This window comes from Ambystoma mexicanum, chromosome 5q (assembly GCF_040938575.1).
Source record: "Ambystoma mexicanum isolate Mex_15411 chromosome 5q, UKY_AmexF1_1, whole genome shotgun sequence".
Lineage (NCBI taxonomy): Eukaryota > Metazoa > Chordata > Amphibia > Caudata > Ambystomatidae > Ambystoma > Ambystoma mexicanum.
The window spans coordinates 1,179,896,385-1,179,914,682 of NC_090933.1; the positions used below are offsets into that span (position 1 = coordinate 1,179,896,385).

Genomic DNA, 18,298 nt, shown 5'->3' on the forward strand with positions numbered 1-18,298 from the left:
ATATTTCTGAAGAATGTGATTCAGGATTTACAGACATTGAAACACGGGGTTTTAAGTAAGGCACATTTTTTAGTAATGCTCTTGGCTTAGGCTAAAAGAAGGGTTTGTTAAACCGTAATCAAATATTTCCTCCTTATTATGAATATTGGCCTAAGCCGAATCGTGTTGCATGGAAAACCGTGTTGCAAAGTTCCGATTTTTGGGTTTTGCTGCCATTTTAAGACTCATCCGCCATTTTGATTTTAACTCATGTTCCATATTCTAAAATGGTGGACTGTGTTTTTGTCTTGCAGTCGAGCTGAATAACCTTTGAGTTCTGTTAATGTTTAAGTTGTCAGAGAGCCGACTGTTTACGCTATGCAAAGAAACCTTCTGCTTCATACAAACTGCCATTCAAGTGTTGTCCGCGCTCACAAGCCTCATCCTTGTATAAACACTGAAACATTGAAGAGTAAACGTCAATCGTATGCCTTAGCTGAACTGTATTGTAGTGACTCTTCAAATAAGGCTTGCCACGGATCCGAGAACCTACAACACAATTACATTTTCATGGAAATGTAAACCTGTATAATCCTTTGCATAATATTATAAACCCTGTCATGTGAACTAGCATGAACTCTAGCCCGGGAAATATTAACCTGAAGAGAGGCTGGACAATATAGTAGAAATTGTATGAATATGTCTGTGTTTAGATGTCCAGCACTCTCTCTCCCCACTGTGTTGACTGGTACACACTGCAAGGTGTTGGGAGCCAGATAGCTGTTTTGCTTTGTAAACTGTACAGTAATAAAAGATACTTGTATCTTTTCAGCTCGTGATTGGTGTATTTCATTCGTGGTACTCAGTCTTGATATTTCTTTGTTCTTTCAGGAGGAGTTGTGTGGCTGCTGCTTGCTCAGGTATCTTGCCTATCAAGGGAAGATGGGTGATGGAGCAGTAGTTGCCAAAGTCTGCAAGGATCATTGTTAGTTTCTTGAGAAGCAGGAGGGTGTGTACGGTCTTGAGGGTCGAGGGAAAGGTGCCTTGAGTTAGGGGGCTGTTAGTGATTGTCAGGTCAGGGGGTGGTGCTTCAGTCGGAAGGGTCTTAAGTACGAGGGCACAAAGAAAGTCATCTGCGTAGGATGTGGCAATGAGCGTTCCTAGGGTGTCAGTGACTTCTTCCGGGGTCAGTGCTTTGAAAGTTGTCCTGGTAGTTGTTAATGCTTTTTTTTGTTCATGTAGCATTAAACATATGGAAAATAGAATTGACCCTTTCTGTTGGTTTGCAATTCACTTGTTCTTCTTTTGTCATACATGGAAGTAATTCCTTAGGAACTACAACATTAGGAAATGTCAGGCTGCCTTGTTGTGTGTGCCTTGGACTACTTCTCCCTTTTGTACCAGGGCACTGTTACATTTTGAACAACAGACTCTTAATATAAGATGAAGATTTCTATGGAAAATGACACCAATTACTATATGAATGAGTCAATATTTGTTATATGTAGTTTTTTTCATTGTTATAAGCACTTTGACAATGCACCAGTTCATGGCAAAGTGTAATGTGTGCAATGTGTTGGCTAAAATTATGTAATGTATCCTTTTTAGCATTTTACCTTTTATTATTGTTCTGAGTTGTTTAATTATTCATCTGTTGTGTTGGGCACTATTATTTATTCAGCAAACCAGCATGGTTATTTAACCAAAATATAGTTTGTGAACTCAACTGAATCATAAAAAACTTTGAAAAATGTGTTATAATAAGCATACAATTCATACATATCAACACAGCCATAGGGCCCAATTCATGGAAGTTATTAAAAGCTAAATTGTGCGTAAAACCCCATTTGTCAATTAATTGAATCGACTGTGCAGGACTTTTTCATACTCTGTGAGGACTTCGCGCAGGCTGGGCAAGTTTCTGTGAGCATCTGAGTGTCTTGCGTGAGACACCTCACAGAGCATGGGCATGGCCTTCCCATAGACCGGAGTAGGGGGAGGAACTCACGAAATGGGGAAGAACAAGTGAAAATGTGGGCGTTGCGGTGGGCGGCTGCCCGGGGTGATTGCACTCCCACAACTGCAGAGTTAAAACCGTATTCATGGATCTGACCATGCAACCTCACATCAGGGAAATTACCATGCAAAGCTCTTGATGTAACTTCCACCAGTAGGCAGGCGTTCAGACACTTGCGCATAGGAATCATTGCATAGAAGTACGATTGCATGTTGGATTTAGGGGTGCATACACGCAGTCAGGGTTCTGATAGAAGTTAGTATGCACGTAAGCAGTGTAGCGGGGTGGAGGAACGGTTTACAGGGGTTCGCAGGCATATTTAGCAGGCATATTTACTGGGAAATGTTAACATTTATGATACATGTTATGCAAGTCGATGGAGTGCTGGGAATAGTTTTGAGGGACACTATGCAGTGTCACTGGGGCGCTGACTTGGTTGCGGGGTACCCCACACAGGATTACACAGATGTATGAGTTTCCACACGAGGCCTGCCCACAGGTAAGTATTAGTGGCTGTATCTGCTTTGCTGGGGGGCTTGTCAGGGGCATTCTGCCACGGCTTGCATGTAGGCCTACTTTGCCGGGACAATTCCATGAATACACGGAGTGTGCGGGTGAACTTCCGCGTGAAGGCATGTGCTAGTCATTTTCTGTGTGCAGGCTTTGTGGTATCTCTGCAACTTTTCCATGAATCAAGTCCATAGTTTAGAGAAGAACAACAGACCAGAAGAGACATATACCATCATTTACTAATAACACAATCAATGCCAACTTGTTGTAATGTATAGCTAAGTTGTATCTTCAGTTAGGGAACAACCAGCAACATCTCTTTGACTATGTATTATTCAACCTCTATGTTGCAGACATTGCTCTCAGCTTGGCAAGACATGTCCCTACTATTTTGTGCAAGCAAAACATTTGATATCTGGCCCATACCCAGGATGTTGTTTTTGAATATTTGGTACGACTGGCACTCAAGATCAGCATGGTCTAACATTATGCACCTCTCTCCACTAAATGTTTATGAAAGGGGGGACTAACCCAGTTGACCTAATGGGCAGCTAGTGTTATTTTGATATTAACTTAAATAGAATGTTGAGGTCTGAAAATGTATGCAAGTGAAAATGTCCTGTAGCATGGATCATAATGAACCTGTTCTGAAAATGTGATACTCATCATGTTGGTTTCTCATTGCTACCACTCATTGAGGCTAACCCAAAAAAGGTGTAATGTCTGCATTTTAGAGTTTGCAATGTTGTTTGTGTTCATCTATGGAATGGGTTACACAATCGTGGGAAGTGTGGTGTTTAACTGTGTGAATACCTTATTGGTTTCCCATCTAGAGGATTAGATTTGAATTAGGTTTAAACTCATATGAAACCACCATAAATTAGGGAAACATGCTTTTTATATTAACATCATGTGCACCCCACAAAATAGTGTTAGGCATTAGCTCCACTGCTGGTAAATTGGTCAATAATGTTATCATTAACACGCTCATGATAGTCGAAGGGGTCTTCCTAAGAGAAATTGAAATTACACCTGATTGGACTTTATCTAAGTTACTATTTATAAAGAAGGCACAAAAGAAGGCACTTATATTTGATTGGTATTATGTAATGTATCCTTTTTAGCATTTTACCTTTTATTATTGTTCTGAGTTGTTTAATTATTCATCTGTTGTGTTGGGCACTATTATTTATTCAGCTAACCCAAAAAAGGTGTAATGTCTGCATTTTAGAGTTTGCAATGTTGTTTGTGTTCATCTATGGAATGGGTTACATAATCGTGGGAAGTGTGGTGTTTAACTGTGTGAATACCTTATTGGTTTCCCATCTAGAGGATTAGAATTGAATTAGGTTTAAACTCATATGAAACCACCATAAATTAGGGAAACATGCTTTTTATATTAACATCATGTGCACCCCACAAAATAGTGTTAGGCATTAGCTCCACTGCTGGTAAATTGGTCAATAATGTTATCATTAACACGCTCATGATAGTCGAAGGGGTCTTCCTAAGAGAAATTGAAATTACACCTGATTGGACTTTATCTAAGTTACTATTTATAAAGAAGGCACAAAAGAAGGCACTTATATTTGATTGGATGGGAAATGCAAAACATTTAGAATCTCATGTACTAGCTACAGAATACATTAAAGCTTTTCCTATGTCAATAAGTCATCCAAAGTATGTTCACCAATTTCCCAGTAGAATAAGGAGGCACCAGTACATGATGTTTTCTTTGAATTAGTTGAAAACCAACAAGGTTCTTGGATCGGAATGTTTACAGAGACTTGAGTCTTTCCAGAACCTGATGATTTGCATTTTACTATTGTGTGCACATTGAATCATGTAATAATCACATGCAGTTATCGGCTACTCATGAATCACCAACCCAGTTTTACCAGACCAGAACATGCTTGAAAATTTGAACCTGCAGCCTATCACTGTATCTTCACATATATCAAGCACTGATACACCTAGCATCTTCCCCATTAAGCACACACTGAACTGTATGTTACCTATTACACAATCACTTGTAAAACATTGTCATGAAGTAGCAGATCTTATCCTCCAGTCCCAACCAGACATTTGCGCCCTGACTGCGACCTGGGTCCACAATGCTGCCCACCACTGCCTCCAACTACCAACTCCTACAGGCTACTCACATCTATATTTCACTAGGCTGGAAAAGAGGAGTGGTGGAGTAGCTGTGATTTTTAAATCCTCTATTAAATTACACATATCTAGCTCTCCTATTTTGGATCATTGTGAGGCCCTCCTTTTAAAACTCAGCCTCCACTGTGTATCAACCCTAACTAGTGTACTTTTATATAGACCACCTATGCAGATTCTCCTGTTTGAGGAACAATTATTAGTGGAAACTCTTGCAAGCTACACTCCGGCAATATTATCCTGGGAGATTTTAATCTCTGGGCAAATTACCTTACAGATTGTGAGTCTATATCTCTTATGGAGTCTTTGCACACTGTAGATTTCCATCAGCATGTCAAGGCCCGACCCACACAAGGGTAATAACCTGGATTGGGTCATGTCCAAAAATCTCATGATTATGAACATCAAGGGTGAGAACTGTATTTGGTCAGATCATCATCTTGTCTCTTTTGAAATTGATCATCAAACTGCACTAATTTGTAATCAGCAGTCCCCCTTAACTCGCCTATCTCAGAATCTGCACAAGGTCACTCACAAAGCCTTTTTTGCTCTGGTCCTCCCACAGTTACCATCCCTTGAAGAAAATATGCCATATGAAGATTTTATTTCTGGCATTAGATTAGCTGTAGATTACGGATTTGAGACATTGGCTCCTCTAACTTCCTCACATATAAAAAAGCCTACCACCCTCAAGACTCCCATTAAGCCTGAGGTTATCGAGGCTTGAGCACACAAGCATAAACTAGTGTATGGCTTAAACACACAACACAACTAAATAATAGTGCTTACAAACATGCAGCCAACATGTTCAAATTTCTTATCTTTAATGCCAAAGAAACTCACTTCAATCTTCTGCTCATAGAATACAATCACAACCTAAGGATCTTTTCACAGATCTCCAGGAACTCAAGCAATGCACTGACATCTCTACCATACCTGCAATAATATCTGGTGCCAACGCGTCCATGACAGTTTTAAAAACAAAACACTCAGACAACAGGATTATATAGACACCCTTGTAAATCTACTATCTATCCATACAGACTCTAGCATTAAAGAGGCTGAACTATCTGCCCTCAATCTTCCCTTTTTCACTCTTAAAACAGTTTCTACTGATGAGGTTATGGAAGTGGTTCTTAAACTCAAACCCACTTCCTGCAAAGGTGACATTTTCCTTGCATCCCTGATCAAGGAGTTTATCTCTACATTGGCTCCCTGAGTAACCAGATTTATAAATCTTTGATTTCAAGAGTCATATGTACTGGAAAATTTTAAGGTGGCCTGGGCCACGCCCTGTTGAAAAAGAACAATTTGGACCCTGGAGAAGATGGAAATTATCGACCCATAACCAATGTTCTGTTTATCCTAAATATTCTGGACAAAATAGCCTATATGCGTTACCATGCATTTGTGGAGAACTATGACATTATAGCTGTCCAGCAATCCGGTTTTTGCCCAAATCATGGGACCGATCGGCGTTGCTTGATTTGAAATCACGCATTGCTGGTCTTTTTAATGAGGGTAACATAGCACTACTGTCGCTTTTAGATCTATCCGCCGCTTTCGATCTTGTTAATCACCAACTTCTGGCGGATAGACTATCCATGGTAGGCAGATGCTCCCCAGCGGCAACAGCTTGGTTTAGATCATTCTTGGGCTCGAGAAGTATGAATTTCACTAAGGGTAATGCTTATTCTAACAGCTCAATTCTCATGTGTGGCGTGCCCCAGGGGTCTTGTCTCTCGCTACTACTCTTCAATGTCTGCTCTAGACTCCTGTGTGACCTACTTTCTATTATGGGCATTTATTTTGCAAATTATGCGGACAATACACAGATCGTCTTTAGGTTATCTGTTGTGTAAACTGATGACTCAGAGCTTATTAATGTTTTTTTAAATTTTTTTATTTATATTGCTGGCAATAGATCAACTTTTCAATATTAGTTTACATATTGATAAAAGAAGAAACAGTTTAGCCTCATTTCATTTATAAAATAAAACCTTCATTACAAGTAATAGAAAGAGAGAGAAAAAAAACAATCATACAATCAAAAATTGAAATTAATATATGGCTATACCAATAAATACGGAGGAAAAAAGTGAAAACTCAGCACTGTTAGCAAATCCATGTGACTCTTACTCCCAGCATAATTAACTACCATCATCAGATCTACAGATAGAATCTAGTTTCAAAAACTGTAAGAAGTTCACAATTGAATAGGTAATAGCCTGATTTTGCAAATGAAACAACCTTTTCCAAAGATAGTCAGATGTTAGAATTTCAAAGGATAAGAAATTACTTTTAAAAAAAATGTATTCATATTTTCAATAATTCAACACATTCATCAATTAAATGCCTCAACATTTCACTTTGGTTTTGACAAAATCCACATTTGTCTTCCATGTGGAGACATATTTTACTTTTGTACATAACTTCATTTGTGTACCACATGTTGAATTGGAAGCTCATACAAGCAGATCTGTAAACAGTACTAGGGGATCTCACTAAATACATGGCCAGGACTCCGCAATTCTTGATATCAAATGGATTTTGTTGAAAGCCTTTGTACGACATACATCGGTCTCTAGTTCTAATCCAATCCACCTGCCACAATTGTATTAACCCTTGAGTAGGATTCAGGATTAGACGATCAAGCGAAATGGCAGCCTCTTGCATAATGAGTTGAATTTTGGATCTCCATAGTAAAAAAAAAATGTGGTTAGATGCACTAACATATATAGACATCATAGATAGCAAATCAGTTGAATCTCTTGTTAGTAAACATTTGCAATATAGAGCACATAACGTCCAGGTGTATATGACATACAGCGACAGTAGTCCCAATTGATATCTTATAACTGCCATGGGTAATGAAATAGGCAACGTTAAAACAGTCTTCCAAAATGTACTCTCCAGTTTTTGCCAAAACTATTTTGATTTATAGATATTGGTTTCTGCACCATACAGAAGAATCAGAGTAACATTTTGCTTATAATAAGTAAGCTGAAAACTTGCCATATCTCTTATTTATTATTCTGGCTTGGGGTGTAACTGAAACTAGTTTGCTTTTAAGTTTTTCTTGATACGGCAAGTCAAGAGGATGATTATTTATATTTACACCAAGGTAAGTATACTCTGCAACTGTAGGAAGCAGTTGGTTATGGAGACACCAGTTATGAGATTTGTTCTTCTTGCTCGTCTGGCCAAACTGGACTATTTCAGTTTGTGTGGAATTGACTGTTAAATACTTTGCTGTTGCAGATTGACCTAGTGCATTAAGTAATGTCTGCATACCACCCAGAGTTTTTGACATCAAAACTAAATTGTCTGCATATAGCAAACATTTGATCATCACATTGCCCAAGTTTGGTGAATCAGTTATTAAGTTAAAAAAATAAGAGCCTAAATCAGTGATGAAAAAGGTAAAGAGGGTTGAGGTAAAGGTACACCCCTGCTTCAGCACCCAGTGCATTCCTATCGGTGCAGAGAGTAGTCCTGCAGTAGACAGTCAAATTGGTACTGTGGTTTAAGTGTGAAATTGATATAGAAATTTGAGTACATGAATCGGACATTTGAGGTCAAGCAACTTTTTAAATAACAGATCTCTTGCCGCTGAGTCAAATGCCATGCTGAAGTCAACAAAAGCCATGCATAATGACTGCTTCCTGTGTTGTTCATATGCCTTAATCGCATTGATGGTGAGTACATTTATGCTCGTACCTAAACCCGGAATAAATCCTGTTTGAAAGGGGTCTCGTGATTTTCTTTCGTTAAGCCATACATTGAAGTCTCTCAACAGAAGTCCTGCAAAAATGTTCCCCGGTGGGTCTAAAAGTGCAATTGGTCTATTAGAGGCCAGATTACTTCTTTCATCTTTCTTGAAGACTGGTGCTATGAACAATGTCCTTCATGAAGCAGGAATTAACCCTGTTTGCAGGACACTGTTGAAGATCAAATGTAGAATATTGGCCCATGCTTCAGGGTGCCCTCTCAGGGCAGCATTAGATATACCATCTGGTCCAGGGGCTCTGGACAAGCTCAAGTTGGCTATCGAATGCAATATATCATCACTATCAAACCAAAGTTGGTATGGTATCAACATACTATCAATGTCCAAATCACATTCGACATAAGGGGATTGATATAATTTGGAGTAGTACTGTGTCCATTGCTGCTCCGTGTTGGCATTTACCTGAATCGAAAATCGATTTTAGTTAGTGGCCACATTTAGTAGAGACCATCTGCAGAGTATTTGATGTAGATTTGCTTGAGCATTACTTCTCCATCCTTCTGCATCTGTAAGAATGTTCTCGCTCATAGCCAATTCCTATGGATGCATTTCAGATGTCTGATCTCACTTTGCCTCATCATGGGCACATCTCTCTAAGACTTCTAATATTTTGTCTCAGTTGGATCGTTCTTAGTTTCAACTGTGGGTCAAATGCATGTCAGTGCTTGTAAATGGTTTGTGTGTCTACTGCTCTAGTCTGCGTAAACGTTTGCATCGCCATTATGTAAGTACTTTCAATATCAGAATCATAATTTAAGTCATTCTTCAAAGTCGTGTCAAGATTTGCTAGAGTCACCTTTGACCACTTGATTCTAGACTGCCCATTATTTATGAGAATTATTCCCTGATTTTTTATTGTGTGTAAACCACCAAGAGTGCCAGGCCAGGACCAAGTGAGACAACGTGGTTTGCGAACACTATGGTTATTGTGGAATACTTCCTGAGAATCTGCCATGTTCACAAATGATTGATCACTGTAAATGTAATCAATTAAGGCTTTCTGAAGGCCCCTTTGCCAGCTATATTTCAGAGGAATGTCACCAGGCAGAGTGCTATTCAGCATTATAAGATGTCTCTCAGACATAAGATTGTTCCATCTCCGTTTAATGTTTTGCTCCAACCCACTTTCTTTCAATAGACAGTGGAGATTCAGGTCCCCAACAATCAGAGTGTGGGTAATGAAGCTTCAATTTGTAGGAAGAACTCCCCAGTAGATAGATCTGCACAACCCCAATAAATATTAAGCAGGGCATTTCAAATAGTATGCCTACAAATCCTGACCAGTTGGACATATGGGCTCAAAGAAAGCCATGGTTCCAATTTGAGATTCTTTAACTTTATAGTCGCTATTAAAAGACCAGCCATTGGCCTACCCCTCAGGGTGGTCTTCGCTGGTACCATGATTATGTCAAAGTCATCCCACACTGGGACTGACGTAAGCCAAGACTCCTGGATCACTATTATGTCGAAATTGTGCAATTTATTTGTACCTGAGTTCAGCAAATGACGATGGAGACTAGGCAAAAGCTTTCTACTTTTGAGCATTGTCATGCTTGTGGAGGATAGTTGTTTTGTCCGGTGGTAAGATTTGCTATTTGATAGTTGTTATGGTCTTTTCTTAGATGTTCAGGAGCATTTGATTTTATCTGTTTATTTGTTTGGTTAAACTTAATGTTCTCCCACGGAGCTGGGGTATCTTGTATTAGCGCAAAAAAGCCTAATTCATATAACAAGCCTTTTGCTTTCCACAGAGTGTTTAGCACAACCCCACATCTGAGTGTTAGGCGTGCATTGATTAAGTCATTGTCATCAATCAGTTCAACAGCTTCAATATCTATTGAGTAACACCTTCTAGGCTCGGTATCTCCATAAATATATTCAATATAATAGACCTATTCAAGTCATATTGTGGGTATGGCCAATCTCTACATCATATCAGCAAGCAATGGTAATTATTGTGTTGTAAAGTTGTATTTACGTGCATAGGTTGTGTGGTCTTTGATGGCAGGTTCATGCACTGAGGTTCATCTTGACACTGTGCCGAATTAGCGCTGATTGAAGAGGGCCATTGGGTCATGTCACCCCTTTGAATAGGAAGTTGAGACACCAGGCCATGTAAGACTGGATTGGATGAGGCTACTGGAGGCATATTTTTTCGATACATCATTAAATGAAATGTAAGTCCCCAAGATTTTCAAATTTCCTCTTGCATCTGATCAATAGTAGGAAAATTTTGGGAAGCTTAGGTCGGCAATTGTTTCAATAACTGTTCAGACGGTATTGGGATATTCATATCACTTGGCTGTAATCAGGATTCCGATTGTGTCTCTACAATTCCAGAACTTTCTATTGGCGGAGCTGAAACAGATACCTCATTCGACATTTAGCCATTTTTAAAAGAGGTGTTGATTGTTGTTCCTTCAATTACCCGATATTTAAGGTGTTACATTTATGATTTTCGGCAACAACAGCCCTTGCTACTTGGGTTACGTTCTTAAAGGCCACTATGCACATTTGTTTATCCTTCATTTCTTTAGATGTATTCATCTGTCATTTAGGAGTAGTTAAATATTTGATAAAGCCCTTCAAGCATATTGGTATTCTATCTAAGGGTTGATTTTTAGTTTTTTTTAGCTGTGTCGCCTTTGTTATTTTATTTTTCCTCACTAAACCTGTAAACATGTTGAAGCAAGGGACAGGTTTCAGTGATTTAGATGGTAATGTCACCTCTTTTTCACGGCACCTCTGAGGAAGCTACATGTGATGATTTGGACTTGATGGTCACATCATCATCACGCATTGCACTTGTTGAGTCAGTTACTGGGGAATTAATATTTCAGGTAACTAATTTTGTTTTGACCTTTTCTCCTGGGTATCGGATGATTTGTATTCAGGATTTCAAGTGGGAGCTACAAGCAAGGAAGTTCTAATGTGCTCATTCATCAATTCATTCTGCTAGAACTATTTAGTCGCTAAATGTGTTTGATTCATAATTTTAAGATCCAACATTTCATATAGTCTCGCTATAGACGTGAGTACGGTGTTCATGGCAGTTAGTGTGTTGTTTATGTTTGAATCCTTAATTACACAGTTTTGGCAAGGGTAATTATTGAGCAAATTGGTCGAAGGCATGCTACAACGTCTCGGTGTTGGGTTCACAAAGGAAAGAGACAATGGGGATGAATGACGGGTTGAGTGCGCAAACATAACTGCCAATCTAGAGAGATTATGTTCATTTACATCAAACTTCAGGTAAGAAAGGATGTAATGAATTCGAAGAATTACAAGAGTACGTCATGTTTTCACCCGACTAGATTAATTTGATGTATCACCCACATTTGACGGCACAAAAATGACATCCTCTGTTGAATTGTTTCTATGTGCGTAAGAGGGTTTCTGCATTAGTAAAGGGTGGGATCATTCGCAATTGGATTTGAATTATTGGATGCGAGATTAGAGAGTGGAAACGCAGCCTATAGGGCAGAATCTGTTAAGAAAGACATATCTGGTTTGTTTATTTCCATGATTGACTTATAGATCCTCAGATTCTTATCTCAGCAGTGACGTTTTGGTTCAGTTATAGACAGGATTGTTTGAGTTTCTTCCACTATTGTAGGAGTAGTTGAGATAACAATGTTGGGACCGTAGAATGTGCAGATGTTAAGGCCTGTACAGTGAGATCGGGTCTGAGACTTTAAATAGCGTGACTTAAATGCAGCGGTAGCCATACATTTTCTCAATGAGTTCTCTGAGCATAGAGAAGCAGATTCCTTGCTACGCATCATCTGTGGCATGCCACATTTAAGTGAATAGACGCCTGAGGGCATAGTTACTCAATGAGGAGTTGAACAATTGCATAGTATAATCTCACAAAAGTAATTACCTTAAAGTAGTGCATCATTCGGGAGTGACACGTAAAATCGCACCCTGCATGCTGCTCAGCACCAAAGCAGCTAAGCCGCATGCTCCAGTCATGATCTGTGCATTTTCTGTGCACTTCTCAGGAGCGTGCCCGACGGCGAGCGTGCGCGATGGCTTTATGGTCATGGGCTATGCAATGGGCGGAGACTCGTGGTCAGAAACAAAAGTACTTGTAAAAGCCAGAGACATCTGCAACATAAGCAAATGGAAATGTAACGCATTATCTACAAATCTTCGTTATCATAGAAATCCACTGGGGTCCAACTGGATCAAAGTCTGCATAATGTGTTACAGTCCCAAGTTAGAGTCCACATATGGTGTCCAAGCAGCTAAACAGCATGCTCCAGGCACGATCCGGGCACTTTCTGTTCACTTACTAGATGCGCACGCGTAGGTTCGCGTGCATGCCATGCTTTACGGTCATGGGCTATGTAATGGGTGGAGCCTCGTGTTCAGAAACAAAAGTACTTGTAAAAGCCAACCAAATCGTGTCACAGTTCCAAGTTTGAGTTGACACAGGGTGTCTAAGCAGCCAAGCAGCATAGTCCAGGCACGATCCAGGCATTTTCTGTGCGTGCACTTCCCAGGTGCACGCCAATTCAAAATTGGAAGACCCTGAATTCACTTGCCCTTAAATATGCTAAAACCGAGTTGCTTGTCCTGGGCACTCAAAAAAATTCAAACGGCTTGACCCAACCTATGACAAATTTATTATTGCCCAACACGTCATTCCTGTGGCCAAAACTGTTAAGACCTTGGGTGTTTTTTTGTATCCCCAATTGTCGTTTAATCGTCAGGTCAGTTACCTGAAATCATCCTGTTGTTACTATACACAGTTACTTTGACAGACCCGTCCTTTTCTGTCGCATGAAAATCTTGCTATTATAGCAGTTGCTATCATAAATTGCAAGTTAGATTACTGCAATAGCCTCTTAATTGGCACCTCACAGACCAATATAAAAAATGTGCAAGTAATTCAGAATTGTGCAGTATGTGCCGTGTGTGGACTTAAACGCAATGCACATGTCATGGATGCCAGAAGGAGTCTACACTGGCTGCCCATTCAACAAAGACTACAGCACAAGGGCCTAGCTACTGTGTTTAAGTGCCTTCATGATGAAGCCCCACCTTATCTTATCTCCAGGCTCAAGAAGAAATTCATTGGAGGTACTTTGCGTTCCAATTAAACCATCCATCTGATACAACCACGTTCATCCCTGAAGAAAATTGGGGGCGCCAGTTTCAACCTCTGGACTCTCTCCTTATGGAATGCACTTCCAAAACACTGTGTAGACATTGACTCAAGGACCCTTTTCAAAAAGCACCTGAAAATGTTCGTCTTTGATGCTTGACATGGCTGATTGATCTTATCTTTCCGGCATCTACCCCATAAACACGCCTGTCTCATATCATGTCTTTCTGCTCGTTATTTGGCTTGTTTCTCTGGGGTAGTTTTCTCTTCCTTTCTCTCTTTCAGGCTTATATCTTTGTCTTTTCATGGATGTCTCTTGTGGCGCAATATAAAAACCTAGATAGATAGATAGATAGATAGATAGATAGATAGATAGATAGAGAGAGAGAGAGAGAGAGAGAGAGAGAGAGAGAGATAGATAGATAGATATGTGTAAGGCATGTAGACAATTTACGGACTGAGTCATTATAAGAATTATGAATGGGAAACCTGTGTCTTTGATAATCACTGTATTCCATATTTGGGATTGTATCTGAATCGTATTGCATTTCTTAAAGGAAGTATTATGAATATATTCTGACGATACAGATAAGGAATTGCTATATTAAATTATTAAATTATGTATGTTATCTGTACTAGGAAGAATATATGTGTTTAATATCCTGAATAATAGATCGAGACAGGTTTGCTTTATACCACACCATATTTGAATAAATATAAGAATAAAAAGGCTTTTTTGTTATATTTTATTATACATCTTAAATGGCTAGGAATATCATTTTTAGGTGCATTCAATTTGAACAAATTTGGTGCACAAGTGTGTGAAACCTGCCACAGGTGGCTGCAGGCAAGCAAGTAAGTTGATTGTTTGGCCAATACAGTGGTCTAAACTCTGGACCTGATAGTTTAAGTCACACATTGTTATCTCTGCTATATGGACCTCTGTTGAACAGAGAAGTGCACACCTATTGTGTGTGTGTTTTACAGGGCATACAACGGCGGCTCTGTAGTTATGGTTAAGCTGCTCAACTCCTGCTCAACTCCTAGAAAGAGCACTTTTTGAGCAGTTTATAACTTTGGTGTTCGTCGACAAAATCTCACCAAACCTTGCAAAAAAGGTAGATGGGGCACATCGAAATTATTTTTCAAAGTTTGGTGTGTTTTCGTTGATGGGGGGGCAAAGTTATAAGGGGTCCCACACATTTTTTTAAATCCTCATAAACACAATGGAAACAATGTTTTGCTTGTGCCTACAGCCCCAACCATTGGACAGATTTGCACCAAACCAGCACAAGGAGTGGTGGCTTGGTCCCAAAAGCGTCCTTTTGCAAATGTGGTGTAAGTTTGTCCAGTGGTGTGTTTAAAAATGCCAAAAAATAGGTAAAAAATAGTGATACCTGGGCCGTTCCACAGATTGCTTTCCTGATTCAGAGTCCGCAGATGCCTCTGGACCGATTAGAGAGCAGCGTGTTGTTCGCAGGCATCATATGAGCCCGCTGATTGGTCAATTAAAAACATGAGATGCGTAAAAACCTTTGAAAAGCGTGCCATGGTGGAGTTGCGAACACCGCCCGTGGTCCGAGGACCTCACAGTAAAAACATATTAAAAAACACAACATTGCACTTGTCAAACTAATGAAACAATCTTTGGGGAGGTGAGGGGTGATGAGGATGTGATAGGATATTGCCATAAAAAGCCACAAATCAGGTGTTTTTTCATCTCCGAAGTCCGCAAACATCTCAGATGTTCGGGGGCATCCATACATAGTTCTGCTTTGCAAGGTCTGTGAAAAGCAGTTATTGGATAGCTTATAACTTTGCCGCCACTCAATGAAATTGCATCTCATTTTGCAATATCATTTTAGACTTGACCTTGAATGGTACTGCAAAGGTGGTGCAGTTTCGCCAAGAGGGGGCAAAATTAGAGGGGGTCCGAAAATATTTGAAAGGCTTTTAAATGTGGTGCCATTTGACGAATCTGCACAAAAGTTTGCAAACATATTTTAGACCCAGATTTGAATGGTTTTGAAAAGTGTGGTGGTATTTTGTCAAGAGGGGGCAAAATTAGAAGGGGGTCTCAACATTTTTAGATGCCGTTTTACGAATCTGCACAAACGTTTTCAGAACGATTAAAGACCCAACCTTGAATGTTTGTGCAGTCTGAATGGATTTTGTGAAGTGGGGGCTGTTATATGACCATTTCTTGTACGTATATTTTGACACTTTTCAAAAAATAAAACATGGACAGATTTGGAGCAAACTCATGCAAGGAGCATTGGCAAGGACCCGAAAGCATGGTTTTACAAATGTGTGCATGTTTTATTTTTTGAAAAGTGTGATAACGTAGGTACAAAACATTGTGTAATAACTTTGGTGACTGAGGAATAGCCTGTGTCAATCTGGCTAAAACTCATATTCGCAACAAGAAAGGGCGGCATACCCCACAATACACATTACCAAAGTCAACAATTGTGAGTACAATACATGGAAAATACCCAATAAACCAAGGACAAAAGCAAAACATGAGCCACATAAATGAACGAAAGGTCATTACACAAAACGTCAAAACATAAGGAGAGGTAGACAAAACATACCAAGGGAAGGTACCATATCACTGGCCCATAAATGAATATATGGCACTTCCCCCCCTCATACTTAAAAAATCAGATCCCCCAATACCTGCCAAGCAGAGCACTACGATCGACTGGAAAAAATCTGATCCAGTTTCCGACCAACAAAGCGGCTAAATCAGGGAACCTTTTGCCCAGCAGGCTGACAGTAGATAGCAATTTGAAAACTTTCCAGAAAGCACTAAAAACACACCTGTTTAGATAACTCTTTCTCTTTCATTATATACAACCTGCTACCCACTCTGAGCCTCTGATTCCCCACATTGTGTTGTGTTTGATGTACTGTCCTTTGTGTTTTTCTTACATCACCCCGGTGCCCACAGGCTTTCGGCGTTTTAGAAGCATATAAATAAATAAATACATAAGGGGACCAACCAATGGAAGAGAGAAAACAGAACAAATAATGCATGCACACACTTGGTTTGTTATGCTGTCATACATAAATATACCCTAATGTATGGTGATCCCAGTGCACTTACATGCTTTCACAGTTGTGCCAACAGTGCTCAACACCTTCCAAAAGTCAAAAAGTACATCTTAAATGCAGAATAAACCGTGCTGCATCCACCACTTGTTAGCACCCTTACTCTCTGTGTGTACGCATTAGGTCTAGCCCATACATTATTAGTAATAAGGAACTATGCACTTGTCACCAATTACAATGGCTAACTTTGCTGTGCCTAGCCAAGTGAAAATGGAATCCGTTTTCTACCGTAGTTGATAAGTGCATTCATATGTGACACTGTACTGTTCATAACTTGAATGTTCTAATACAACCTGTGCTGCATGTCAGAAACAACACAAAAAAGTGGTCTTTCAGGATCATGATCAGTACTTCAAAACAACAACATTAATAGTGCAATAAAAGTCATTTCATTGGTCACAAACTTTAGTAAAATTAAGCTACCGGCTCTCACTCATTGCATTAGGAGGGTAAAAGAGAATGTAATAAAATATATCAACACTTTTGTTTCTTTGATCAATAATAACATTTTATAGTTTCAATGTGTGCGCTTTTACTCTAACTGAAATCATTGATAAGAGATGTTATATTATATATTGTGCCAATCATTTAAATACCAAGGTCCTCATTAAGAGTTTTGCGGTAATTCATCTGTAAATCTGGTGAATTACCCAAAAACTTGTTTACCATTAATACTACTTTGTTCTATGAGTTTTCCATGCAATTAATAGTGGTGGAAGGGCAGTGTTAATAGGATATTGGTGTAATTCTCACAAGCAGTAATTCTGCTGCTGTAATTAGCCCTGATATTTGACCTTAAGGTGGCAGATTTACCTCCATCCGTTCAGGGGTGTAGTAAAAATTGCATTAATTCCTATACTGCTAAAAAACATGTGGTAACAGAATTATCACTAGTATTTTCCCTTACCGCCAAACGGTAAGGGGCGTCGAAGACTTTAATGACTTGATGTCTCTATTTTAATTTAGTCAATAAAGCTCGACACAACTCTTCAACATACAGTCACCAAATCTTTGCATTCCCTGTTCCGGAAGTGCAAATAATACGATGTAAATGCATTACTCACCCTCTTTGGAAGAGATCCACATTATGAAATTTATGAAGGTCCACAGAAAACTCAACCGTTCCCTGTACCTCAGACATGATCGTTTGAATGTTTCAGCTCATCCCCTGCAAAAAAAAGAAAAGTTGTAGACTACTTAGATGGAATCATTTATTTTAGACGTGAACATATTTCACCAATGCCAATGCAAATATTTTCTGAAGTTAGAAAACGAGAGAAGATGTCGACTGAGACATCATGGCCTCCCTTTAGAACGTTTCTCTGCACTGAGTACATTCCTCTAATTGTTCTTCTCTTGGGTTAGTGTGTGCATTACTGTTAGCTGCATAGCCGATGGATGCATGCTTCAGATTGTGACATGGAAACATGAAATCACATAAAAAATGCAAGTGAGCTGCAGCACAAGGTTTACAACTATGCTAGTAGACACGCGCTCACACATTAGAGCATCACAAGATCAAAACGTATTCCTCCTGAATATTATCTTAATTGTATGATTATATGAATGTGGCAGCCCCCTCCCTCCTTTTTGCAATTAATATCCT

General features: G+C 39.4%; 1 protein-coding gene across 4 annotated transcripts in view; it reads right to left on the minus strand.

Moving 5' to 3' along the window:
- FAM135B (family with sequence similarity 135 member B) overlaps positions 1-18,298 on the minus strand; it is a 1,878,784-nt gene that overhangs the window by 1,157,711 nt on the left and 702,775 nt on the right. For all 4 annotated transcript variants that reach the window (XM_069621672.1, XM_069621675.1, XM_069621673.1 and 1 more), the window contains one exon: positions 17,757-17,860. In XM_069621672.1, the coding sequence (XP_069477773.1) occupies positions 17,757-17,833 (77 nt within the window). In that variant the 5' untranslated portion in view covers positions 17,834-17,860. The remainder of the gene's footprint in view (positions 1-17,756; positions 17,861-18,298) is intronic.